Below are 25,689 nucleotides of genomic sequence, written 5' to 3'. Positions count from 1 at the left end.
TCTAATCTCAGCTCCTGCCTGTGCCTCCCCATGGCCACCACAGCCCGCTCCCCCACCACCCTGAGCTCGGGAGCACAACTCGGGGTGTTGACAATGGGCCATCTCTCCTGCTTGCTCTCTGGCTCCTGGGCTATTTGCTAGGTAGGCCCTGATGGTGAAGATCATCACCACGGGATGGGGGGCCAGACCTGTGGGGGCACCCTGGAGCATGGTCGGGCTGCTCCTTTGCACCCTCCCAGACCCAACCCTTAATCCTCACAGCTTTGCTCTAATCCCTTGGGGCCTGATGCTCTGCTCTCTGCCTGGAGAGGGACTGGCCAGGGAAGCACCCCACCCTCCTCCCTCCAGGGCTTGTTGCGGGGTGCGGGGGGGAGGGGCACCCTGCCCTGCTGTAGCCCCACACTCCTGCTCCCACCCTCCCTGGGCTGGGCCTAGGCCCCTCTACAAGCTGCACACCTCCCTCCCCGTCCCCTGGCCCCCCCACCCCACCCCCGCCACCCGCCACCACCCTCCAGCTGATTTCATTTGCCTGACAGTCGTCATTGGCCCTACCCTTCCCTGTCTGCACCCCCCCGCACCCCCCCCAAGCGGGGCCAGGCCAGGCCAGCTCCTCTGGCAGCAGAGCCGGGGCAGGTGACGGGCGGGTGTCGCGGCTGAGGGAGCCAGGAGGCGCCTGGGGACCAGAGCTGGAAGCTTAAAGTCAGAGCCCAAGTAAGAGGGGCTGGCCTGGCTCTGCCCTCTGGGTCTGGGGGCTGTGGGGGGCGCGGGGGAGGCCCGGGACTCCAGATGGCAGGGGAGGCGGTGCAGACCACCCAATCCTAGCCCGATGTGGGGAGGGGGCTCCAGCCCTCCATGAGGAGTCTGGTGTGGGACACGAGGAACACAAACGTGGTCTGGTGGGGGTCCCCCTACACACACCCCGTGTCCCCGGCAGGAGACCAAGGAGCCACCCCTCAAGCCGTCCGCCATGGGGGAGATGGAACAGTTGCGGCAGGAAGCGGAGCAGCTCAAGAAGCAGATCGCAGTAACCCCAGAACCCTCCATCCCACCAGGGGACATGGGGAAACCAGGAACCGAGTGTGGCCCCCGGGGGAAGGGCTGGCTTCACCCTGATTGACATCTCAGAGACCCCTGACCTGGAAGTGCCCAGAGACTTCCTGAACTTGGAGCTCAGATTTGAGATGTGCCCCCTGCCCCTCAAAACCCTAGAGCCCCAAACCCACCCACCTAGACACCCGTGCACACACCCTGCCCCTACCCACGCCCATGTCTGCTTTCCCCCCAGGATGCCAGGAAAGCCTGTGCTGACACTACCCTGGCAGAGGTGAGCCCCCTCCACCCCCGACAGGGCCAGAGGGGAGGGGTGGAGGGGAGGGGATGGCGTGGGAGCCCCCTGACCAGCCACAGCCTGGCTCCCATGCTCCAGTACAGTGTGTCCTTGGAATGAGGAACGACATGAATTAATTCATTCAACATTTTGTGAGGTCTGCTATGGGCCAGGCACTGAGCCGAAGCCTAGGGAGGCAGATGCTGTCCTCATCCACAAAACAAGACGGCCAACCCCTCCTGGCTGGCTGGCCAGGAGGAAGAGGACTAGGGCTGTTAAACCAGAAGCCCTGGGAGACTAGCTGTTGCTGTTTAGTCGCAGTCTTGTCTGATTCTTTTGCGACCCCGTGGACTGTAGCCAGCCAGGCTCCTCTGTCCATGGAACTCTCCAGGCAAGAATACTGGAGTGGGTTGCCGTTCCCTTCTCCAGGGGATCTTCCCGACCCAGGGATCGAACCTGCATCTCCTGTGTGTGCAGGCGGATTCTTTACCACTGAGTCACCTGGAAAGCCCAGACAAGACTCTTAATTACGAGCTGACTGATAGTGCACTTTTTCAGTCCTGGATGCGTTTTTTTTCCCCCACATTTTGACATCCTGGAAATTGAGATGCATCCAACAATGATCCTTACAGTTATAATCGGTAGCACTTTTTCTTAGTGATCCATAAAAGAATGGTGCTTCTTGGAGCTGGTGCCATCTTAGATTGAATTAAATGTTAATAATAAGAGTAAACATTTACTGAACATGAGCCAGGCACTGGGCTAAGTTGCTTAAATACATAATTTCATTTAATTTTCCTGACAACTCCTCAAGTCTGGTGCTAAAAACTTCCTTCATTTTTACAGATGGAAAAGGGGGCTCAGAGAGGTTAAGTAACTTGCCTGAGATAACAAAGCAAATAAATGGCAGGTCAGGTCTTTTGACTCTGGAGCCCCAGTCTAATGTCTAGAAGGCCAAAGGAGCCTCAGGGGCATCGGACCCCAAGTTTCAGGAGAGTGCAGTTCAGTGCCATGGTGCTGCTCTGGATACCCACTTAGCGCTGGCTGAGCAGCAGCTGTGGGTGAGGGCAGGCTCCTAGCGGCTGGGTTCAACCAAACGTGTGCATATCATCCCAAGTCCATGTGTGGTGGACTCATTGGCAGCTTGAATCGGTCAAGGTGGGGGTGTTTACATGATGGAACCCCCCTTCCCCCTCACCTCCACCCAGGAGAGGTGGTGGTTAAACCCTTAACTACACACCCTGGCCTTGCCCATGTCTGTCTCTACACCCGTCTAAGCCACTCCTGGGCAGGGTTGACTTCTCAGCCCTCAGTCAGGCTAGAGGCCCGACTTCGAGCTGGGCATGGAACAGAAGCTCACGCACAATCCTGGCTCAGACGCTGACACATAGGCATGCACCCTGCTCACCCTGATTTCTTTATTTTTATCTGCGCTGTGTGGTGTGTAGGATCCTAGTTCCCCAACCAGGGATTGAACCCATGTGCCTGCATTTGGAGCACAGAGTACTAACCATACACAGGGAGGTCTGCTCCCCCTGACTTCTGACACCCCCTTTCAGAGCTTTCCTGGTGGCTCAGATGGTAAAGAATCCACCTGCAATGCAGGAGACGTGGATTCAGTTCCTGTGTGGGGAAGATCCCCTGGAGAAGGGAATGGCAACCCACTCCGGTATTCTTGCCTGGAGAATTCCATGGACAGGGGAGGGTGGCAGGCTACAGTCCATGGGGTCGCAAACAGTTGGACACAACCGAGCAACTGAGCTAACTAACTTCCTGCAGCTGGTGTCTGGCCTCGAAGTCGTGGGACGTGTGCAGATGCGGACACGGCGGACCTTAAGGGGACACCTGGCCAAGATCTATGCCATGCACTGGGCCACTGACTCTAAGTGAGGCTTAAGAGGCCTGGGCTGGGGGGCAGGAGGGCTAGGGGGAGACAGGCAGGAAAGGAGGGTTGGGAGCCACGTGTGTCTCTCCTCTGCCCAGGCTGTTGGTAAGCGCCTCGCAAGATGGGAAGCTGATCGTGTGGGACACATACACCACCAACAAGGTATCAGCCCAGCCTACGGCCCCGCTGTCAGCTGCCTTCCTGGGGCATCTCACGCCCTTTCTGTGCCCCGACCTGGGAGCTCAGCCCAGGCCCCTGCCATTCCACCCTTGCAGGTCCACGCCATCCCACTGCGCTCCTCCTGGGTCATGACCTGTGCCTACGCCCCGTCAGGGAACTTCGTGGCCTGTGGGGGGCTGGACAACATGTGTTCCATCTACAGCCTCAAATCCCGGGAGGGCAACGTCAAGGTCAGCCGGGAGCTGTCAGCTCACACGGGTGAGTGAGAGGCCGAGGGTACCTGCGGGTTGTGCCCAGCAGCCAGGGCCCTGTCCTAACCGCCTCCACCCCCCCGACCCAGGTTATCTCTCCTGCTGCCGTTTCCTGGATGACAACAACATCGTGACCAGCTCCGGGGACACCACATGGTGAGGCCCGGGCGCCCGTGGGTGCGATGGCTGGGGCGGCGCCTCTGTGCCGGCCTCGCTGGGTGACAGCGTGTCCCCCCGCCCCGCAGCGCCCTGTGGGACATCGAGACTGGGCAGCAGAAGACTGTGTTTGTGGGGCACACAGGGGACTGCATGAGCCTGGCCGTGTCCCCTGACTTCAGACTGTTCATCTCGGGGGCCTGCGACGCCAGCGCCAAGCTCTGGGACGTGCGGGAGGGGACCTGCCGGCAGACTTTCACGGGCCACGAGTCGGACATCAACGCCATCTGCGTAAGCCCCCCTTGCTTCAGTGTCCTCAGGGGACCACCTCCCCACCCCACCGCCCACTCAGCCTTCATCCCGTCCCACGGCCCCCCGCCCCTTTCCTTCTGACTTTTCACTTTGAAATAATTTCACCCACAGAAAAGTTGCAAGAATAACAGCAACAGTTCCTGTCTGCCCTTCACCTGTGGTCACTGTCCCCTTTCTGCCACATACGCTTTTTGGTTCCCTCTCTGCAGAGGGAGGGAGGAGGGATGGATAGACACACACACGCCCATCTAGATGTAGCTATAGATACTCTTGGTTATTAATTTTTTCCCTGGGTTCTTTGACAATACATTGCGGACCTCACGCCCCTCCAGCCCTTGAATACATCAGTGTGTTGGAGAAGGAAATGGCAACCCACTCCAGTATTCTTGCCTGGAGAATCTCATGAACAGAGGAACCTGATGGTTTTTGGTCCCTTGGGTTGCAAAGTGTTGGACACTACTTAAGTGACTTAGCACATACATACTTCAATATATACTTCCTAAAATCAAGGCCATTCTCTTCCATCGTAATAGTCTAATTCTTTTTTTTTAACATTTATAAATTTCTATTATTATGTTGTGATTTTTATTTTTATTTTATTGCCGCGTAACTTGCAGGATTTTAGTTCCCCCATGCCCCCTGCAGTGGAAGAACAGAGTCCTAACGCCCAGACCACTAGGGAATTCCTGGCAGTCTAATTCTTAAAATCAGGAAGTTTAAATTGATGCAATACTATAGTCTACATCTGTATTCCAATTTCACCAGTTATCTCCAAAATAGCAATGTTTTCTCTGTCCGCGAACACGCATCGCATTTCCTTGCCTTGTCTTTTCAGTTTCTTTTAAATTGGAAACCCTTTTTGCCCTTTTCCTGTCTTTGGTGACATTTGACACTTTGGACAAGTACAGGCCAGTTTTCTGTAGACTTTCCCTCCACTGGGTTATGAGACGTTTCCTGAGGATGAGATTCAGGATATGCTTGTATACTTGGCCCTGTGCTGACACGCTGATCCAGGGCCTGGAGATGCTGGCATCTGGGACAGCCTCCACCCTTCTGACCGTGTGACCGTGGGCACGCTGCCCACCCACCCTCAGCCCCATGCTGTCCCCTGCCGTGTGGCAGCACTGTGGACAGGGAGGGTGTAGGGAGCCTGGCTGCGGCTGGCAGGCCACAGAAGGGATGGAGCGGGAGCCAGAGAAGCTGAGGGAACTGGCCTAGAGCAGGGAGAGGGCAGGAGAGGTCGAGTGCTGCCCAGGTCTGAGTCCTGACCCTCATCTTCCCCACCCACCTGTATCTGCAGTTCTTCCCCAATGGAGAGGCCATCTGCACGGGCTCAGACGATGCCTCCTGCCGCCTGTTTGACTTGCGGGCCGACCAGGAGCTGACCACCTACGCCCACGAGAGCATCATCTGCGGCATCACGTCCGTGGCCTTCTCGCTCAGTGGCCGCCTGCTCTTTGCGGGCTACGATGACTTCAACTGCAACGTGTGGGACTCCATGAAGTGCGAGCGTGTGGGTAAGAGCCTGCCCGCCATGGCCACCTGGGCTCCCCTGTGGGTACCCTCTCACTGCTGCTCCCTCATTACTGGCTGACTGAGCTCTGCCCCTAGAGCCAGTCCCCTTGGTTCCCAGTCCAGAACCATCTCCTCTCAAAGCGAAGTTGCTCTAAGCGGCCCTTCACCACGGCCCACTGCTGCAGCTGCTCCCTGCCAGAGGAGCCCCTTCCTGTCACCCCCAGACCTGTGGACCTGGACTGTCCAGTCAGGGCTGGGTTTCAGGGGCCTCCATGGAAGGGAAGGGCCACCGTAGGGATTTTGCAGTGACAAGAGACCAGGGGATGGGATGTGACTTGAGGGCCCTGACCCCAACCCGGGTGCTTCTCTGGGACTGGCCTGGTCTGAAGTTGAATCAGATATTGTGGCTTCCTCTCTTGGGAGAGGCTGGGTTCCCAGGGAAGAGAACACTGGCCAGTCAGGATCCAGACCTTAATTCCACTGCTTACTGTCCGAGTGCCCTTGGCCGAATCACTTGTCTCGGGGCCTCATTTGGAAGCCCTCCTTCCCCGTTTTCCAGGTCAAGGTGCCCTTGCTTTTCTCTCAGCAGCTGACACAATGTCCAACCCTCCCGTCCCTCACCCACCCCAGATCCTGGAGGGGAGACTGGCTTCGAGGGAAACCCCGCCCCTTAGGACTAATCCGCTTTCCTCATTTAGTCCGATGCCCCGCCCCCTAACCTCTAACCCTGGCTCCCTAACACCTGCCAGGCTGACTCCTCTCCCTTTCTCTTAAGGTATCCTCTCTGGTCACGATAACAGGGTCAGCTGCCTGGGGGTCACAGCTGATGGGATGGCTGTGGCCACCGGTTCCTGGGACAGCTTCCTCAAAATCTGGAACTGAGGAGGCTGGACGAGGGGATGTAAAAGGCCACGAAGACACTCACTCAGCTGCCCCTCTCCTGCCCAGTTTAAGGTTTCTTTGAGCTTTTCTCTTCTACACCCCAGCTTTCCCCCTTTGAGGGCAGTGGGGAGTATGGGGAGCGTGCCTTTGGGAGGCAGCATCAGGGACTCATTAGGGGCGGGGGAACTGCCCCATCTCCTCCCAGGCCTCCCCTCTCCCTTCGTGAGTAAGGACAATGGACCCCCACCCATCCCTAACCCTAACCTTGGCAGGCCTAGCAGGCTCTGTGTCTGAGGCCGCAGGCCCTAGGATTCCTCCCCCAGAGCTACCACCTTTGTCTAGACCTGGTTGGCACAGGGTGCTCGGCCCCGTGACTGTGGCTCTGACACAACTAGGGTCCTGGCCCCTTCCCCTTCATGCTTTCTCCTTTGTCTACCTTCTTGCCTCTCCTCAAGCACCTGCAATAAAGAGTAGCGCCTTGTATGTGTGTGATGTTTATCTCTCATCCTCTCCTCTTCTGGAAAGACACAGGTCCCACTTAAGTAACGAAGTATTACAAGTGTGGTGATAGAGGTTGAGTACCAGATAGCTGCAGGCAGAAGGGAGAGTGGAGGTAGAAACTCAAGCCTCAGGACCAAGGCCTGAGATAGGTCAGGAGCAGAAGGTGGCTGAGGTGGGGTGGGATCTGCACGACAGTTCAACACTGCCTGCCTTTGGTGCGTACAAGTGTGTTTGCATGGAAAGGTTATGTTGAGAAGGAATCAGATTACAAAAGGCCTATAGAAAGCTATAGGCAATGGGGAACAACTGAAGAGTTTTGAGCAGAGTGGTAATAATCAGTGATGCTTCTTGGGAACATCGCCCTCATAGCAATGTAGGTGGATGAAATGGAAGAAGGGGGAGCCTGGAGGGAATGGAGGTAAACAAGGTAGGAGGCAGGTGGCAAGAAATGCAGGAGTGGCAGGACAGAGTGGAGAGGGAAGGGACGGGAAAGAGACTAAAGATACGGAATCACCAGGAGGAAGTGAACCAGGGCAACGATATGGGGTATTCAGAGGGGAAGACTTGAGATGGTGGCCAAGGTTAGGGTTTGGCAGCCAGGGGGAGAGTGCTGTCATTCACAGCGTGAGGGGAGGCAGAGTAACCTTAGGGGAAGAGGACACATTCAACTTCAGACAAGTTGACTCTGAAGTGCCTGTGGGGCAGCTGGATGAAGGTGAGGGTTAGGTACAGAGACCTGGGTGTTACCAGAAATCGGGTGAAGGGCAGTTGAAACCCCAGAAGTGGGGGGAAGGGGTGGTGGTGGGATGAATTGGGAGATTGGGATTGACATATATACACTACTGTGTATCGGATCAAACCAGTCAATCCTAAAGGAAATCAACCCTGAATATTCGTTGAAAGGACTGATGCTGAAGTTGAAGCTCCAATACTTTGGCCACCTGATGTGAAGAGCTGACTTACTTTCCCTGATGCTGGGAAAGATTGAAGGTAGGAGGAAAAGGGAACGACAGAGGATGAGATGGCAGAATGGCATCACCGACTCAACGGACATGAGTTTGAGCAAACTCCAGGAGACAGTAAAGGACAGGGAAGCCTGGAGTGCTGCGGTCCATGGGATCGCAAAGGGTCAGACTTGAGTCAGCAACTGAACAACAGCAATGCATAAAATAGATAGCTAATGAGAGCCTCCTGAATAGCACAGGGAACTCCACTCAGTGCTCTGTGGTGACCTAAACTGTAAGAAAATCCAAGGAAGAGGGGATATATGTATATGTATGGCTGATTCACTTTGTTTAAACCACTTGATTTAATATACAGAAATACGTCAGACACAAAGAAAACCAACGAAGCTCTGAGTCCCAGGGTTGGCAGTTTAGGGGGAGTTAAGAGAACGAACCTTTCCAGTCTCCCAGGGCAAGAAGGGGTGGGAGGACCCAGAACATGGCCAGGCCCTGTGATTCAGTTTGTCAGCAGAAACTGACACGGCAGTGTAAAGCAACTATACTCCAATTAAAAAAAAAAAAAAGGCCCCAGAAGTAAACATTCAGGGACAGCAAGAGGAAAGGGCCAAGGACAGCACCCTGGGGAACACTGGGATTTAGGGGAGGTGTGTAGGTGGAGGTGCCAGCATGGGGACAGTTAGGCCAGGGAATGCAAGCCCCCTCCAGGCTTTCTTCAGACAGGAGACCCAGTGCATGGTTTAGGTATAACACTTAAAAATATAACTTAAAATCACTTGCTTTAATATACAGAAATATGTCAGACACAAAGAAAACCAACGAAGCTCTGAGTCCCAAGGTTGGCAGTTTAGGGGGAGTTAAGAGAATGAACCTTTCCAGTCTCCCAGGGCAAGAAGGGGTGGGAGGACCCAGAACACGGCCAGGCCCTTGGGGAGTTTGGTGCTGGAGCCATGCATGTCTAGTTCTCCACCAAAGGGAAGTGCTGATTTTCCTTGTCGTGACCCTGGCCTTGCTCCCATGCTCGTCCTCCAGTTTTCAGAAGTCGTCCAGTTCCCAGAACAGCCCCTTCCTTTAGTTCCCTAAAGTTTTCACTCAGGGAAGGCTGCTTACCCTGCAAAAGGGATTGGGCAAGGTGAGGGAGGGGAGGAGGCTGTTCGGGGAGAGAAGACCGGGTGGGGAAAAGGCCCCCATCATTACTCTGGCTTTCCTAGTAACAGCTTTCACCCGCTTGCCCTTTACCTGTCGTGGGGTCAGAGCCCCGGGGGAGTTGTCATCCTGCAGGATGGTGAGAGGAGACCTCCCTGGCACCTTGCTGTTTGCTTTCCGCCTGCTGCGCTTAGAACCTGTGCAGGAGACACAAGACATGGGTTTGATCTCTGGGTCAGGACGATCCCTTGGAAGAGGTCATGGCAACCCACTCCAGTATCTTGCCTGGAGAATCCCATGGACAGAGGAGCCTAGCAGGCTACAGTCCACAGGGTCGAAAAGAGTCAGACATGACATAAGTGAGTTAACACGCACACACATACACGCACAGGCACACACATACACGCACAGGCACACACACTTAGAACCTCAAGTGAGTAAGGAATTAAAACAAGCAGCCAAAGTTAGGGGCTTTCAGGTTATTCCTCCTCTGTCCATCTGTGGACGTTATCCCAGAGTGTTCTCCCAATTGTTCTTCCCCATCCTGTGCCCTTAGATTCTGTACCTGAAGATCGAGGAGTCTCGGGGTCTCGCAAGGGCTTGTCTGAGCCCTGGCTGGACACAGGCGTTTCTGAGGCATGTCCTGTTTTCTCCTTGGCAAACACCTGCTCGGCAGAGAGCTCAGTCTGGCTCCCAGGAGGCACCTGATCTTCAAGGGAAACCTGGGTGCCCAGAGGCAAGTCCGGTCGAGGAGATGAAGGTGTCTCTAGGGGCAGAATAGCTTCGGGGGGAAGGCTTAATTTGGGGTCTTCGGTCTCAAATACATCACTCAGTTGTTTCACCAGTGGACTTGGGGGCTCTGGAGAGGGGAGAAGTGACATGAGATAGTGACCATCTGTCACAAATCATTCAGCAAGGAGGAAGGGATACATGGGCCTTAGAATTCGCGCCCTGGTCAGTGAGGGATTGGGAGAAGTCATTGGGAGACAGCAAAGTGTTGAAAAAAGAAAGACGTGGGTTCAAAGCAGGAGGATGACAGCATTGGGCCCAACACTTACCTCCGCTCGTCTTCATAGGTGTCCGTGCAATGCCAAGGGTAGGAGAGCGGGGATCTGAGTCCTGGACCAGCTTAGGTCCCTCCACCTGCTCCCCTGCTGGCAGGCTTGGCTGTGGGGAGCTCTCTACCTATCAGGACCAAAGGCTAGAATGAGTCTGGGCCCTCAACTCTCCCTTCCCAGGTTTGTAGCCTTAGATCCATAGTGCAGACAGGAATTGCAAAGGCCCTCAGATATTCAGCCTACTTCACCGGGATTGAGAGTATGGAAAATAAGGACTCAAAGGTGAGGGGTATTCGAGGAAGGGAGAGTTCTCTTAGATTAGGACTCTCTTGCTGCTGCTGCTGCTGCTGCTGCTGAGTCGCTTCAGTCATGTCCGACTCTCTGCGACCCCATAGACAGCAGCTCACCAGGCTACCCTGTCCCTGGGATTCTCCAGGCAAGAATACTGGAGTGGGTTGCCATTTCCTTCTCCAATGCATGAAAGTGAAAAGTGAAAGTGAAGTCGCTTAGTCGTGTCCGACTCTCAGCGACCCCATGGACTGCAGCCCACAGGCTCCTCCGTCCATGGGATTCTCCAGACAAGAGTACTGGAGTGGGACTCTCTTAGCGACTCCGAAACTGAGACAGATTCGCTGCCTCCTCCTTGCCACCCCTGTGTACCTGGATGGGAGTGCGCAGGATGCCGGCGCTGGGTGAACGGGGGTCCGCCACTCGAGCCAGAAGCTTGTTGTGCGGCGGAGGCCGCGCTGGAGTGACTGGGACGCTCTTAGCTGAGCCCATCGTAACCAGCAGAAATAGGATGGGGCAGGGCCCGGCCCGGGAGAGGAGGGGATGCCTGCGAGAAATGACTCAGGTCTCAGCCCTTACGGCGACCACGTTCGACCTTTGATTCCAGACCACCCGATCTCCCCCTCGTTCCCCGCTGAGAAACGGCCTGGCCGCCGGGCCAGAGGTATCTGCGGGGATGATGACTAATACAGTAGACAAGGCAACTCCTTCAGGGCCTGCTGGGCCCTCTAAATTATTCACTAATTTATTCAAATCCCTTACCGGGCCCCAATTCCACCTCTGGGTTCAAAGCGGCTCAATCCTTAACTCCCGAAGCTGAGTTTCAAACTTCCCGCCACGCCCCTGCCCCGACCCTATTGGCTGACTCGATGCCGGCTCCTATAGGCTGTCTCTGTCAGTCCCGCCTCCAATGCAGGAAGCCAATGGGCTGCCTGAACGTCTATCATGGGTCCGTGAGGCCAATAGGCAGCGGCTTGACTCTCCGGGCTGACGCGTCCCCGCTAAGGGGACTTTTGTTCCGTACCGGGCTGCCGGTTGTGAGATTTTGCGGGATGCTAATCTTCGCGTAAGAGACCTTCGGTTTCAAAGTGAAGTGATTTTATTTAAAAATAGAATCATGAGTTAGTACGCCATTATTATTTTCATATCCCGCTGGAGACGGAGTTACGAACATTTTTTTCCTAAGGCCAGAAAGACAGTAATCCTCATTGGTCAACGTAGTTAGCAATCACTCAACACTAGCCCTCTCGAACCCCGCCTCACTGGATAGCCCCTTTTCAAATACCTAGACTACAGCTGCCCTTTAATTTTCCCACTGGACAGGTCTCCCAGGAAAGTTTCTGGGGTTGACTGGTTTAAACAACCATCAGTTCCTGCTCTTCAATAGAAGATACGCGAATGCACTGTAGGGTCCCAGAGTCTCGGCAGCAAAACTCCTGGGCCCACCTCGCTGTTCTACGTGCGCTTTGCCCTGGAGGAGTGGGATTGGCTCTTTCGACCATCGATTGCATTAGAAGTGCTTTTCATTGGCGATGGTCAAGAGGCGGGCAGAGGGCGGAGCACTAGCGGGCAGGCTCGGTCCAACTGCCATTCTCGCGCGTCTTCCCTTCGGCGCATGCACCTAACGAGTGGTGCTCATTGGACGGAAGGGTAGGGGGGGACTAGAAGCGGTGAGAACCGCTGTGTGTGGAGGAGCTGGTGCCGGTGTCATGGCGGAGCTGAGTGAAGAGGCGCTGCTGTCAGTATTACCGACGATCCGGGTCCCCAAGGCTGGAGACCGGGTCCACAAAGACGAGTGCGCCTTCTCCTTCGACACACCGGTAAGCCCATTCCCCACGCCCGCAGCGAGCACGACTTCCATCTCCCTGGTCATTCTGCCGGGGCCTGCAAAGCTTGGGCCACCGCCTCCCTGCGGTGCACCATGGGACTTGTAGTCTTCCACGCTACTCCTGCCGTTGCTTTGAATTCGCGCGAGCTGTCGACTGACTACCACTCCCGAAAGCCATCGCGCCTGCCCCACCCGCTCCTCGTCTCGTGGAGTACTGTGGGGATTGTAGTCGCTCACTCCCCTCATTGACGTTCTAAGCTAGAGGCTCCACCTAGTTGCCGGACTACATCTCCCACGTGGACCCCTGCGAAAGCCTGGGAGTTGGCCTTGCCTGTCGCGCATGGCTCTCCGGGTTTTGTAGTCTCGTGTGGGAGGGATGGGGCGCCCCCCCCCCCCCACCCACCGCTGATCGGAGCCCGGGTTGGGGGTAGTAGGGTGGGGACTGCAGTTCCCAGGCGCCTAGTAGCCTGGAAGTGGCCTTGAAGAAGGCTGTTTCTGAGAAAGACTGAGTTATAGAGCCTCCACCCATGGTTAATATGGTCAGGGGGCGGGGAGGTGGGTCATGGGGAGGGGGTGGGGGGAAGAGGAGAGGAAAGCTGTAGTCGTTTCTCCTTTGAGGTGAATCATGGCCGCAGCCCCCTTTCTTTCTCCCGTCCATCAGAGAGAGCAGAGGGAAACCTTTGGAAAGTATTCCCAGAGAGATGGTTTCTTTCGTGGGGGACACTAAGGCTTCTTTCCCATCCCACTCCCACTCCTGACTAGTTAGACAAAGCCACCACCCACACCGTGCTTCACGTTTGGCAGGCTCCACCCGGTACCTCCCTTCCTGCAGTTCTGCCTTCCTGTGACACCGTCAGGCAGACACAAGCCTCCAGCCAGGCCAGAGCCTGAACTGAGGGCAGCAGCCTGGCTGGGATCCGCCCCCCTCACCACCCCTCCCTCAAACCGCTGTGGGCCCTGCCCAGGGTGTTCAGCCAGACCAGCTCATGGCTGGGAAAACTGCAAGTCAGAGTGGAAAGGCTTCATTAACGCATCGCCAGTGCTGAGTATAGCAGGGTGATCTAAGGCCCATTTCAGGGTCATCACTGTGATTTGTGGGTTGCTTGGTTTGCTAGGCTTTGATCTGGGCCTCAGACAACCATGCTGCTTCTCTGAAGTCTGGCTTTGGCAGAATGTAAAGAGGACAGCTGCTCAGAGTAGAACTCTGGGGTTCCCAGTCCTTGATGGAATCAGCATCTTTTATTGGCAACAGAGGAGTTTAATCACTGCAGAGCTCCCAGAGGCCTCCCAGTTTATCAAGTGTGTGGATGGTGAAGTGCTGTCTTTCTCAGGAAGAAAAGGGTTTTTTTCCTTAATTATCAACAGATGGTAGAAGTCTCCCTTTCTATACTCCTGTCTCTCTCCTTAGTAATGGTTTGAATAATCCAAAAGGGGGTTTGATCTCATTACACTTTTCTTCTCTCTTCCCTGTCAAGAGGTCTCCATTGGTTGACTTTGCTAACCAACTTCCGGCATATTTGATTATCTTTAAATTGGGTTCATGGTAGAAAGAGTTTATGTGACTTCCCTGATGAGAAACGCTCTATTCATAAATTTTGTAACCCGCACAGTTCTCAGGAGTGGTACAGAGCGATCTATGGGATGGAGAACTGCCCTATTTTTAATTCCCAGCAGAGAATTTTTCAAGGCCACTGAGGCTTTAATTCCAGAAAGAAGATGCCTTGTTGCTTGGATCTGAGAGAAGACTGTTGTCTCCAGTTTCCTCCTCCCGCTTCTCCAGCACCCTCTTCACAAGGGCACTAGTAGACTCGCTCATGTTGGGGAAAGCCCATGTCCCCTCCTCTGCTGTGATTTACAGTGGACACTTGTCTTTTCCCTGGTTTCTTCCTGGGCTATGTATTTTAGCTGTCTCAGAAAGTGTTGCTAGATTGTTCCAGAAGGGAAATGGCTTTGAAGTTGGAGGTTGATGGGATTTCTTGGAGATTTGGTTATTGGGGGCAGGAGGGGGGACAAGGTGGAGGAGGCATCCAGGTGGTGGCTGGAGAAGGCTGGGCTTCATGTCCTTGCCAGATGGGGTCCTGGTTCAGCTGTGAGCCCCAAGCAGCACATGAGTTCCTTGGAGCCAGGCTTTAGCAGGAAAAAGGAGATGAAACCAATGTGGGCCAGAGTTTGATCACCTGGTTAGAATGAGGTAAAGGAAAGGTCTGATCTTGCTGGCAAGCCCAGGGGTTAGATGTCATGTTCAGATGCTAGTATGTCTTCTCCTCCAGTCTGGAAGGTTTGCTGAATCTTGGTGCTCAGGTGGGGTTGGTCATGGTGTTGCTGGTTTAGGTTCGGTGTCTGACATGGAGTTCTTCCCAGGTCTGTAGTAGTTGATCCTGACTCACTCTGGATCTCAATCCAGGAAGGAGATCAGGGGAGTTCTTTGCATTGACTGGAGGGCTTCAAAGAAGGAAGAGGAGTGGTGACTGACAGGCACTGCTCAGCCCTGGTGTCCTTGTTGCCCGTTGCCAAAGTCACAGGAGGATGGGGAGACTCTCAGCCATGTACCAGGTCCTGAAAGGCTAATAGGTGACTTGCCAGAGGCCACACAGTGCTTGAGGACAGACCTTGTTTCCGGAAGCCACCCATTTCTAACCCCTGGCCAAGCTTCATCCTGCCTGTGTTTCTGCCCCTGCCTCTTGTCCTGCAGGAGTCTGAGGGTGGCCTCTACATCTGCATGAACACATTCCTGGGCTTTGGAAAACAATATGTGGAGAGACATTTTAACAAGACTGGCCAGCGCGTCTACCTCCACCTCCGGCGGACTCGGCGCCCGGTAGGCAAGACCTGCTGCGCTCAGGCTCATCCTGCTGGGCCACCAGGTTGAATCTGTCTGTCCTGTCCTGACCTCCCAGGGGCCTCATTTCCGCCCCCCACCTGCTTTTTCTGGGGCCATTAAAACTCAGCAGGTGTGATTTTTTTTTTTTTAGCTCCTTTCTCTTCTGAGATTAACCCACTCCATCCCCATCCATCCATTGTCCGTTTGTCCCTTCCCTGGTGCTGGGGCTGATTGTGCCCTTCCTGCCTCACTGTAGAAAGAGGAAGATGCGACCACAGGCACTGGAGATCCTCCCCGCAAGAAACCCACCCGACTGGCCATCGGTGAGCGTCACTGACATCCTGTTCTCTTCCCTGAGCTGGTCTTTCCTGCTCTCAGAGGTGCTAGGAAAACCCCCAAAGGAGGGGCCTGGTCAGTGGCCCTGGGACCCTGGGGGGCAAGGTGAAGCACTGTATCAGAGGAGGGGGGTCCACCTGCAGTGGTCATCCTACTCGCACTCCCTTCCCCATTACCCCACCCCCCCCACCCCAGCTCCTTTCTTGTCTCACCAGGTGTCGAAGGCGGGTTTGACCTCAACGAGGAGAAGTTTGAATACGATGAGGATGTAAAGATCGTCATTCTGCCGGATTACCTGGAAATAGCCCGGGATGGGCTGGGGGGACTGCCCGACATTGTCAGAGATCGGGTATAAACACCTTCCCGCCCTACCGAAGATTCTGGGGCAGGCGGGGTCAGAGCAGCAGTGTGGTGGGCAAGTTCCAGGAAAGCTGAAGACCAAGGGGCGGGTGGGGCTGGGAATTGGGTCCTGCCTCTGACCCTCTGCTTCCCCCAGGTGACCAGTGCGGTGGAGGCCCTCCTGTCGGCTGACTCGGCCTCCCGCAAGCAGGAGGTGCAGGCCTGGGATGGGGAAGTGCGGCAGGTGTCTAAGCATGCCTTCAGCCTCAAGCAGCTGGACAACCCTGCTCGGATCCCTCCCTGGTAAGGCCTGCCCTGCGCCCCCCTCCACTTTGGGGTGTGACCCGCAGAGCAGGAGCGAGCGGTCACCCTCCTGGGAGTCGAGGGAGAGAGGCTCAGGAACAGAATAAGGAGGGAGACTCATGGGGAGCTGGACTCGGCGAGGGGATGTCCCAAGGAGAGGAGATAAGAGAGGCCTCGGACCAGCGGGGAAGCTGCAGAGCCCCGTCTGTCCACCCACCGCTCCCATAAACTGCTGACCGGTACTCGGCTCGTTTTCTTCCCTGGGGTCAGTGGCTGGAAGTGCTCCAAGTGCGACATGCGGGAGAACCTGTGGCTCAACCTCACGGACGGCTCCATCCTGTGTGGCCGGCGCTACTTCGACGGCAGCGGGGGCAACAACCATGCGGTGGAGCACTTCCGGGAGACGGGCTACCCGCTGGCCGTCAAGCTGGGCACCATCACCCCTGACGGAGCTGGTACACCCCGCCCCCTCCACGTGGACATCACTGGGTCTGAACCACTACTCATTTCACATGACACAAACAAGACATGAGTCCAGTCTCCTGATAAACAATGAAAATATTGTAGATGAAACAGAACTTTCAGATAGCCCCCCAAACCCCAGTCCCCTTCCTAGTAGTGACCATCATTCTCTTGTAAGGAAGAGAGTAAGTCTTCTTCAAATTCACTTCACTCTCGAACCTCCTCCTGCTGGGTGGAGACACAACCAGTTCCAGCCCTCGCCCTGTTGACTGCATCTTCTCTGACAGCCAATCCAAGAAGGGCTCGAGGCCTCACTGATGCTTGAGGGAGCCAAGAGCGTTGCCCTCTGGGCTCGTCCAGCTGTCCCACCAAGGCTCTCGGGGCAGGGGGTGAGCTCGGTGGTCGGGTGGGGCCTGAACTGCCCTCCCCCGACTCTGCTCCTGCCTCCCACACTAGACGTGTACTCGTATGACGAGGATGACATGGTCCTGGATCCCAACCTGGCCGAGCACCTGTCCCACTTTGGTATTGACATGCTGAAGATGCAGAAGGTGAGACCGCCCTCCGCTCAGGTTCTCTCGTCCCTGCCCGTCAGGCCCTCCCTCCTTACCCAAGGCGGAGGCTGAGGCGGCAAGGTGGAGGGAGATGCCACGGTGACCCCAGTTCCCAGGGTTCGTGGGCTGCCTGTGAAAAGCCTTGTAGAATCATTTCATCGTCAGCAACTGTTACTGAGCGCCTACTGTGTTCTGGTCCCTCTGAATGAGGCAGAGGTGGTCCTTGGCTTGTCAGCTTCTACCAGATGAGACGCAGGCGTCCACTGTGTGGTTGTGCAGGTCAGGGAGTGACCACAGACTGTGCGCAGAGTGTCTAGCAGGGACCAAGGAAGTGATGCTGGGGTGGGGATCTGAGTGAGAAGGGGTGGCTTCAGGGTGGAGGAACCCTTCAGCTAGGGGATGTCATGTTCATTTCATCCCCTCTTGTGGGTGGAGGCCTGCTGCCTGATGGGCCCCTGGACGGTTGCCTGTGGCCTTCCGGAACTTGCACTGAAGGATGCCCAATGGGCCTCCCACGTCCAGGTTCATAATTCAGCACGTTCCAGGCTCTCTCCAGCTGGCTCTCATCCTAGACTATGTTTTAGAACATAAAAGACACGGGTCTGGGGCTTCCCTGGTGGTCCAGTGGCTAAAAGCCCGTGCTTCCAGTGCAGAGGGCCTGGGTTCAATCCCTGGTCAGGAAAGTAGCTTCCACATGCCTCAGGTAAGACCTGGCGCAGCCAAATTAAAATGAAAAAAAGACGCAGGTCTGAAGTGCCTCCTCCCATGCAGACGGACAAGACGATGACGGAGCTGGAGATAGACATGAACCAGCGTGTCGGCGAGTGGGAGCTGATCCAGGAGTCGGCGGTGCCGCTCAAGCCGCTGTCCGGGCCCGGCTACACCGGCATCCGCAACCTGGGCAACAGCTGCTACCTCAACTCGGTGGTCCAGGTGCTCTTCAGCATCCCCGACTTCCAGAGGAAGTGAGTCCTCCCTCACCCCACTGCCAGCCCCCGCCCCCAGGCCCTCTCTCCACAGCTGGCCCCCTGGCTCTGTGCCCTGACCCCCAGCTCTCTCCCAGTGGCCAGCCCCCGGGCGCCCACCTCTGGTGCCCTCAGGACCTCTGTTCTAGCTCAGTCTTGGTTCTTGGTACCTGATGAGGAGTAGGTTGTAAAGCTGCTTATACATGAGACCACTGGTGGGGCCAGATGCTCAGTCCCAGGGCTCTTCCAGGCCTCCTGATGTACTCAAGGGCCAACAGGTACTCTTTATTTTGGGCCAGTGACATCAGATGAGCACCTGATGGGGGAGAGGGGAGGGCTGGGACATGGAGACAGAAGAAAGGCAAGTTAGGGTTAGGGAAGTGAGCATCCTGTCTAAATAGGAAGGCCTGAGACACACGTGAAAATTTAGAACATATCGACACGTTCTATTCAAAGAACATGAACTGTATTTATCCTCCTGAGTGTCTTCTACCATCCTGTAGCTCCGTCTTGGGGCAGAGGCTTGTGTACCCTGCATGCTCACCTGTTTGGGAAGGGGAGGGAAGGTGAATTGCTGGAAAGACGTGGACCCCAAGTGTCAAACACATGTCTCCCCACTTTGGAGGGACCTGTTCCCTGAACTGGTAGATGAATGCTCCCTTCCCTTTTCCTCTGGGCCTGGCCGCAGCCCCTTCAGTGATCCTTCCCTTGGCTCAGGTACGTGGATAAGCTGGAAAAGATCTTCCAGAACGCCCCAACGGACCCCACCCAGGACTTCAGCACCCAGGTGTACGTAGCCGGGCCTGTGTGCCCTCTTTCTCTTCCATGACCCCCTGAAGTGAGCAACAGTGTAGCCTCTGGCCAGCTAGACACTTTCCAGTTGCTATCTTGCAAGCATGCTGTCTGCCTTGAGTTGGGTTCCCATGGAATCTAAGGTGGTTCACATTTAAGAGAGTTGTCTAAGGGGGTTTGAGCAGGGGTCAAGTTGGGGAGGTAAGGGCTAGATTGGTGGTGTCAGACGGAAGCTAAATGGTTCTCTTGGGTGATGACACAGGGCCAAGCTGGGCCACGGCCTGCTCTCGGGGGAGTATTCCAAGCCAGCACCAGAGTCGGGTGATGGGGAGCAGGTAATGGAGCAGAAGGTGGGTCTGGACCTCCATCCTTCTCAGGCTGTGGAATGGTGGGGAAACTGAGATCCATGTGGGAGGCGTCTAAAGAAGGCCACTTGGTGGCCTCTCGGGCCCCGGCTGAATGGCTGCCCCAACTCTGCCTAGGAAGTCCAAGATGGCATTGCCCCTCGGATGTTCAAGGCCCTCATTGGCAAGGGTCACCCCGAGTTCTCCACCAACCGGCAGCAGGATGCCCAAGAGTTCTTCCTGCACCTTATCAACATGGTGGAGGTGAGGACAGGGAAGGTGGGGGTATTCATTCTCCTCCTGTCTACCTGCACTTCAGTTCACTCCCTTCTTCCCGCTGCTCACCTGTTCCTCCTCCTCTGTCAGCCCCAGCCCAGCCCCACCCCAGTGACCCCAAGCACTGAGCCTTTCCTGAGAGTGGCGTTTGCACTTGAGGACACTTGTTATGCATACAGCCTGATGAAGGATGCTCCCAAAGAAAATGATAGGCGAGTGCTTAGTGCTTAGAAAGAAAGTACAGGGGACTTCCCTGGTGGTTCAGTGGTTGAGACTTCGCCTTCCAGCACAGGCGGGTGCAGTATCAATCCCTGGTTGGGAACCTAGGATCCTCCAGGCCAAGAAACCAGAAACAAGCAATACTGTAACAAATTCAATAAATACCTTTTTTCTTTTTTAATATTTATTGACTTGGCTGTGCTGGTCTTAGTTGCAGCACAGGGGATCTTTGATCTTTCATTGTGGCATGTGAACTCTTATTCGTTTCCACAAGTGGTATCCAGTTCCCCAGCCAGGGATCGAACCTGGGCCCCCTGCATTGGGAATGCTGAGTCTTAGCCACTGGACCACCAGGGAAGTCCCCAATAAAGACTTTTTTTCAAAAGGAGGTCCACATTCAAAAAAGAAAGTACAGGCACTTTCCCACGCAGTCCTGCAGTGCCAGGATGGGCCGGAACTGGCGGGTTGATGAGGGAAGGTTTCTGCTCTGGTCTCCCATCCCTGCACCTCTTTGTGCCCCTCTCCCTTCCACTCCCTTCTCTCCCTGACTCCCCAGTGACTCTTGTAGGCCCCCACCCCAGTGCTTGGCTGTCCAGACCTCCCCACCCTGCCTCTTCCCCATAGAGGAATTGCCGGAGCTCTGAAAATCCTAACGAAGTGTTCCGCTTCCTGGTGGAGGAAAAGATCAAGTGCCTGGCCACAGAGAAGGTGAAGTACACCCAGCGAGTGGACTACATTATGCAGCTGCCCGTGCCCATGGATGCGGCCATGAACAAAGGTGGGTGCTCTGCTACCCTCCCGGGGCCTGGGGTCTGAAGCCTGGCAGCGATGGGGCTTGGGTGCCTTTCAGGAGCAGAGCCCACAGTATCCCTGCTTACCAACCAGGCCAGGGTGTGGGATTAACCTTGCGCACAGCTGGTCAGCTGAGCCGTGCTGAGAAAGAGGCCAGGTTACAGGCAGACGTGTGTCTGGTGGGTTTGGGGAAGCAGAGGAGCTGAGATAGCCGTGGACTCAGAGGCAGTAGGCCAGGGATGAGCGGGGATGTGGCTCGGCCCCTCTGAAGGGTCCACCCACTTGCTTCTGTCACCAGAGGAGCTTCTAGAGTATGAGGAGAAGAAGCGGCAAGCTGAAGAGGAGAAGCTGCCTCTGCCTGAGCTGGTTCGGGCCCAGGTGCCCTTCAGCTCCTGCCTGGAGGCCTACAGCGCCCCCGAGCAGGTGGACGACTTCTGGAGCACAGCCCTGCAGGCCAAGTCAGTCGCTGTCAAGTAAGTCCTATGGGTCCCGGCCTCCGTCAGGGTCCTCCCCGAGATGCTGTCAGCCTCTTTTGCATCCTCTCATCCCTTTGTGGTCAGAACTCAGGCTTCCATCAGCTGAGGCAGGTAACCTGGGGCCTGAGGGGAACCGAGAGGGCCTGGCAGGAGTGGACTTGGATAACTGCTACATGTTACCTTGACCTGCCCCTGCCAGTCTTTTTCCTCTCTTGGGGTGGATGGGGTCACTTTTCAGGAAGCCTCTGTCTGCTCACTTCCCCAGGGCTGGCAGAGCATGGGCACTTAGGAACAGTGGTGGACAGAACTGAGATTTTTAGCACATAGTCTTACTTTTTGCTCACCCGTCACTGGCGTAAACTTGAGATCTGAGAAAGTGCTTTGGTCTCCGAGATTTCAGCCACCTGCCCCTTTGCTGCTCCTGCCCCTAAGAACCCCCATTCCCCTACTTCCTACCTTCTGCTACTGTTCGTCTGCAGACACTCTTGATGCCTGTCCAGGGCAGGAAAGGAATATGAAATTATCTTTAGTGTGGTTAGTTCTTCTACCTATGAGGCTGGACCCGGGTGGGGCTTTCAGGACAGCTTCTCTGGGTACCAGGCCATTCTCTCTTCTCTAGGACCACACGATTTGCCTCATTCCCTGACTACCTGGTCATCCAGATCAAGAAGTTCACCTTTGGCTTGGACTGGGTGCCCAAGAAACTGGGTATGGTTGCCGGGACGAGCAAGGGAGGTTACGCAGAAAATGCTAGAAAAAGAAGGGGCCTTGACATGTAAACTAGTGCTTCTTCAGCTTTCCTCTGAAAGGGGAAACATTATTAAGACTTTGATTTAAAAAAAAATTTTAACTACGTTTTTTAATTGAAGTATCATTGACTTACAACATGGTGTTAATTACTGCTATAGAGCAAAGCTATTCAGTTATATTAAATACATATATATTCCTTTTTAAATTTTTTGTTATGATTTATCATAGGATATTGAGTACAGTGTGCTGTGCTATACAGTAGGACATTGATGTTTAAGACTTCTTTGATTTTATAGTTATGACTTACACAAGCAAAAGTGGTTTTCATAGTTTTATACAGTTGGTAAGATGTTTTCATTCTGATAATCTTGAAATAGTTTGTTTTCACGGGTCTCACAGGCCCCTGACAACTTTGCCAACCCCAGAACTAGCTTCATTTCCTAGAGAAGTTGAGTCCCATGGAAGTATAGAATCGTTCGGTGGCATAGTCAGAGACCCCTCTCTGGCTCGTGGCTCATTAGTGGTAGATCTAAGACTGGAATCCTGTTCACTTGCCCACCCACCCCCCACCCAGCCTGTGGTTATTTTTATCACACTGTGATGGGTCCTGCTCTGCACATCATCTTATTACAGAGCAAGATGAGGGCAGGGGCCTGAGATTCCCAGAGTGCTCTTCCTAGGAGGGCCTCGGGGATCTGCCGAGGTGAACTTTGTCCTGCCGTACACTTTCTAGACGTGTCCATCGAGATGCCCGAGGAGCTAGATATCTCCCAGCTGAGGGGCACAGGGCTGCAGCCTGGAGAGGAGGAGCTGCCCGACATTGCCCCACCCCTGGTCACTCCGGATGAGCCCAAAGGTAGCCTTGGTTTCTATGGCAACGAAGACGAAGACTCCTTCTGCTCCCCTCACTTCTCCTCTCCAACATGTTAGTGACTCTTCTTCCTGCCTGTCTCTTTCCCTTGCTGATGGGGGTCTTCTCTGCCTGCCACCCCTTGACCCTGTCCTTTGTGCTCCTTCTGTCCTCCCTTTCAAATTGTCTCTGCCCTCTTGATGGACGTGAGGACTGAGAGAGCACCCCAGCCAACTGTTCTCTGTATGGGTGGAGCAGCGCTGGCTAATTGCCTCTGTGGGTGTAACCTCGTGGCCTAGGGGCGGGGGCGGGGGCTCATACTCTGGAAACAGCCTGTTGTGGGAGAAAGAACAGGGAAGGGGCTCCCTGGGGCGCCCCTGGCCTTGGTTCTATAGACCTTGAGGATAGTGCTGGCCCCACATGAGGCTGTGTTGCCATTTTAGTTCTGGAATAAGGTGCCAGGCTGTGGAGGAAAAAACGCATGGAACCTGTGGTTGGGAGAGAGCTGGGGAAGGCTCTGGGGGAGGGGCAGGGAGTGGCCCAAGGAGTCAGGCCCCTGTGCCCATGCTTCTCCCCCACAGCGCCCATGCTGGATGAGTCGGTCATCATCCAGCTAGTGGAGATGGGCTTTCCCATGGATGCCTGCCGCAAAGCTGTCTACTACACTGGCAACAGCGGGGCCGAGGCCGCCATGAACTGGGTCATGTCGCACATGGACGACCCGGGTAGGCAGGGCTGGGGAGCTGGAGCCGGGGAGTGGGGTGGTGGGCAGGGCCAGCATCTCCCCCAAACACTTGAACCCCTTCCATCCCCAGATTTTGCAAACCCCCTCATCCTGCCTGGCTCCAGCGGGCCCGGCTCCACGAGTGCAGCCGCTGACCCCCCACCGGAGGACTGTGTGACCACCATCGTCTCCATGGGCTTCTCCCGGGACCAGGCCCTGAAAGCCCTGCGGGCCACGGTATGGGCGCCCCCAGCTGAGGACGGGTCCTCTGGGAAGATGGGGGCGGGAGTGAGGTTCCACCCCTCAGGAGCAAGTGAGGACTCCCCCTGTGGTTTGGCCAGTCGGGCTCCACCCTTGAGTGGCTGTGATGAAGGAGCAGAGGCCTTCGCTGGGGTTTCTCAACCCTGACCTTGCTTTTTAAAAAAGTAACACTTCCCTCCTCCCCAAGAACAACAGTTTGGAACGGGCTGTGGACTGGATCTTCAGTCACATTGACGACCTGGACGCAGAAGCTGCCATGGACATCTCGGAGGGCCGCTCGGCTGCCGACTCCATCTCCGAGTCCATACCAGTGGGACCTAAAGTCCGGGATGGTCCTGGAAGTGAGTGTCGCGGGGAGAATCTAGCCAGTCTGCTCCACTAGGTCTTCACTGCCAGGCGGCTCTGCTTCTCTCAGGAGGGTACAGAGTCAGAAGTTTCTTTCCATGGACGTGACTCCTGAAGCCGGGGTCCTGGGAGGCTGAGATAGACTTGGGCCCTGCCTGTCTGCCATCCCTGAAATCCCACCCTGGTCATGAGCTGCTGGACACATCCCGCTCCCTCACTGTCTGCTCTGCCCTCTCTCCCCTTCCCTAGAGTATCAGCTCTTTGCCTTCATTAGTCACATGGGCACCTCGACCATGTGTGGTCACTACGTCTGCCACATCAAGAAGGAAGGCAGGTGAGGGGCCAGCACGTGCCTTCTGAATGGGGGAGGGAGTGGGGGGAATGGGTAGGGGCATCCTCGAAGACCCTAGAATATTCCTGGGGTGTGGGAGGGAACATAAGGGACTGCCTGGTGCAGGCCACAATTCCCCAGAAATTTATGGAAAGCCTGAGGGGCAGAGATGGGCAAATTAGGGCTCCAGGGCTGAATTGGGCCACTCACTTTTATAAATAGTTTTAACGACCATGGCCACATTCATTTATGTATCATCTGTGGCTATTTTCATGCTGCTGCAGGCAAATTGCATAGCTGCATAGTTGCATAGACCAGGTGGCCTGCAAACCTGAAATAGTTCCTGTCTGGCCTTGACAAAGCTTGCTGACCTCTGCCTTAAAGGAGTAGGTGGGGGTGGGCTGTAAAGATAGCACAGGGGTCCGAAGACACAGAGTAGAAACAACCCTGTGAGATGGGACACTCCCTTCAGATAGGAGGCAGCTGGGCTGAGTTTGGGGGCCCAGGCAGAGAAGGTTGCGAGCCTTTGCCCCCGAACCACCAGGGTCGAGTCCAGGGACCACATCAGAGAGACACACTAGAGGATGCCTGGGTCGTTCACCCTTTTCCCCACCCCCTTCCCCAGGTGGGTGATCTACAACGACCAGAAAGTGTGTGCCTCTGAGAAACCGCCCAAGGACCTAGGCTACATCTACTTCTATCAGAGAGTGGCCAGCTAAGAGCCTGCCCTGAGGGCGCCCCGGGGACAGACTGCCCAGCATGAGGAACGGGGCTGAGGGATGGACGCCTCCCTGCTCGGTACCCCTTTTCTTTTCGTCCCCAGCAGCAGGGAAGAAGCTAGAGGCCAGGAGAGAATGGCTAGGCAAAGCGTGGGGTGGGGGGGCTCCGGGGAGACCTTGGGAATGGAGTCGGAGGGGGCTGGAGGGGCCGGCCGCCTGTCTGTGAGGAGACTGTTGCTTCCCTGCCCTTGACCCCACAGTGCTCTGCTTCTCTGTGATCCCGCCTGCCCGGTGTGGAGCGGGCTTGTTCGTGTGTGTGCGTGGGTGTGGGTGGGCGTGTGTGTGTGTGTGTGTGTGGCGTGGGTGTAGCTTTGTGCCGCCTCCTCCACCAAGGGGGTTTCTGTGCCTCCCCTGCCCCTTTGTGTGTGCTCCCCGTGTGGCGGGGCCAGGAGGGATGTGAGGGAAATGGGAGCCAGCCCCCCTCGCCCTCCCGCCTCAGTCTTTGCCCCACCCTGTCTCTCCCTGTCCTACTCTGGAAAATGCCAAAATACAGGATGTGAATAAAAGTACAGTGGCTCAAGCGTGTCCTGTTTGATATCTCGGGGGAGACTGTCTTTCCTGGGTTAGCAGGAGGGTCAGGTTTTGAGAACTGCGGGCCCTGCTCCTCCATGCCACTCTGCGCCCCCTGCCTGCCCCCCTGGTAGGCAGTTCTATACTTTTTACTGCTCTTGGGAAATTG

At 55.5% G+C, this 25,689-nt stretch overlaps 3 protein-coding genes and 1 non-coding gene across 8 annotated transcripts; 2 read left to right on the top strand and 2 right to left on the bottom strand.

Moving 5' to 3' along the window:
* Positions 1-631: 631 nt before the first annotated feature.
* Positions 632-6,991, top strand: GNB3 (G protein subunit beta 3). The gene is made up of 10 exons (XM_012175504.5): positions 632-711; positions 935-1,024; positions 1,286-1,324; positions 3,107-3,213; positions 3,311-3,374; positions 3,488-3,650; positions 3,733-3,799; positions 3,889-4,090; positions 5,412-5,628; positions 6,402-6,991. Exons 2-10 carry the CDS (start codon positions 968-970, stop codon positions 6,506-6,508), a joined length of 1,023 nt encoding a protein of 340 aa, XP_012030894.2. The 5' UTR covers positions 632-711; positions 935-967; the 3' UTR covers positions 6,509-6,991.
* A 1,742-nt stretch (positions 6,992-8,733) lies between these two features.
* Positions 8,734-11,898, bottom strand: CDCA3 (cell division cycle associated 3). Of its 2 annotated transcripts, none has more exons than XM_042248211.2 (6): positions 11,749-11,898; positions 10,836-11,010; positions 10,176-10,302; positions 9,683-9,976; positions 9,211-9,314; positions 8,734-9,082 (listed from the first exon to the last, which is right to left on the bottom strand). In XM_042248211.2, exons 2-6 carry the CDS (start codon positions 10,953-10,955, stop codon positions 8,930-8,932), a joined length of 798 nt encoding a protein of 265 aa, XP_042104145.1. In that variant the 5' UTR covers positions 10,956-11,010; positions 11,749-11,898; the 3' UTR covers positions 8,734-8,929. The 2 variants fall into 2 exon arrangements, with proteins under 2 accessions (XP_042104145.1, XP_027823741.1); XM_027967940.3 differs by lacking the exon at positions 11,749-11,898 and adding an exon at positions 11,226-11,272.
* Positions 11,899-12,096: 198 nt separating this feature from the next.
* On the top strand, positions 12,097-25,530 carry USP5 (ubiquitin specific peptidase 5). Of its 4 annotated transcripts, none has more exons than XM_060414230.1 (20): positions 12,097-12,283; positions 14,984-15,109; positions 15,369-15,435; positions 15,664-15,797; positions 15,945-16,090; positions 16,361-16,545; positions 17,009-17,103; positions 17,878-18,071; positions 18,789-18,860; positions 19,126-19,198; positions 19,346-19,471; positions 20,327-20,480; positions 20,793-20,967; positions 21,590-21,678; positions 22,454-22,576; positions 23,152-23,295; positions 23,386-23,531; positions 23,743-23,896; positions 24,150-24,234; positions 24,857-25,530. In XM_060414230.1, the coding sequence occupies exons 1-20, from the start codon at positions 12,173-12,175 to the stop codon at positions 24,948-24,950; spliced, it is 2,493 nt and encodes an 830-aa protein (XP_060270213.1). In that variant the 5' UTR covers positions 12,097-12,172; the 3' UTR covers positions 24,951-25,530. The 4 variants fall into 4 exon arrangements, with proteins under 4 accessions (XP_060270213.1, XP_027823738.2, XP_004006973.3 ...); XM_027967937.3 differs by having other exon boundaries at positions 22,454-22,645; XM_004006924.5 differs by having other exon boundaries at positions 19,126-19,213.
* On the bottom strand, positions 19,987-20,059 carry TRNAG-CCC (transfer RNA glycine (anticodon CCC)). Its single transcript has one exon. It is a non-coding gene; the product is annotated as a tRNA-Gly (tRNA).
* Positions 25,531-25,689: the final 159 nt, after the last annotated feature.

The sequence above is a fragment of the Ovis aries genome, chromosome 3 (genome assembly GCF_016772045.2).
Source record: "Ovis aries strain OAR_USU_Benz2616 breed Rambouillet chromosome 3, ARS-UI_Ramb_v3.0, whole genome shotgun sequence".
Lineage (NCBI taxonomy): Eukaryota > Metazoa > Chordata > Mammalia > Artiodactyla > Bovidae > Ovis > Ovis aries.
Note: the sequence above shows the minus strand (reverse complement) of the source record. Positions and strands in the feature narration are given on the sequence as shown.

Excerpts from the sequence above, each read along its gene's own strand:
- USP5 (XM_027967936.3), top strand. The coding sequence starts at position 12,173 with ATGGCGGAGCTGAGTGAAGAGGCGCTGCTGTCAGTATTACCGACGATC. Across the intron at positions 20,968-21,589 it reads GCCAAGTCAGTCGCTGTCAA|GACCACACGATTTGCCTCAT; the intron begins GTAAGTCCTATG and ends TCTCTTCTCTAG. Across the intron at positions 21,679-22,453 it reads CTGGGTGCCCAAGAAACTGG|ACGTGTCCATCGAGATGCCC; the intron begins GTATGGTTGCCG and ends TACACTTTCTAG.
- GNB3 (XM_012175504.5), top strand. The coding sequence starts at position 968 with ATGGGGGAGATGGAACAGTTGCGGCAGGAAGCGGAGCAGCTCAAGAAG. Across the intron at positions 3,800-3,888 it reads AGCTCCGGGGACACCACATG|CGCCCTGTGGGACATCGAGA; the intron begins GTGAGGCCCGGG and ends CCCGCCCCGCAG. Across the intron at positions 5,629-6,401 it reads CATGAAGTGCGAGCGTGTGG|GTATCCTCTCTGGTCACGAT; the intron begins GTAAGAGCCTGC and ends CTTTCTCTTAAG.
- CDCA3 (XM_042248211.2), bottom strand. The coding sequence starts at position 10,955 with ATGGGCTCAGCTAAGAGCGTCCCAGTCACTCCAGCGCGGCCTCCGCCG. Across the intron at positions 9,977-10,175 it reads ACCTATGAAGACGAGCGGAG|AGCCCCCAAGTCCACTGGTG; the intron begins GTAAGTGTTGGG and ends TCCCCTCTCCAG. Across the intron at positions 9,315-9,682 it reads CGAGACTCCTCGATCTTCAG|GTTCTAAGCGCAGCAGGCGG; the intron begins GTACAGAATCTA and ends TCTCCTGCACAG.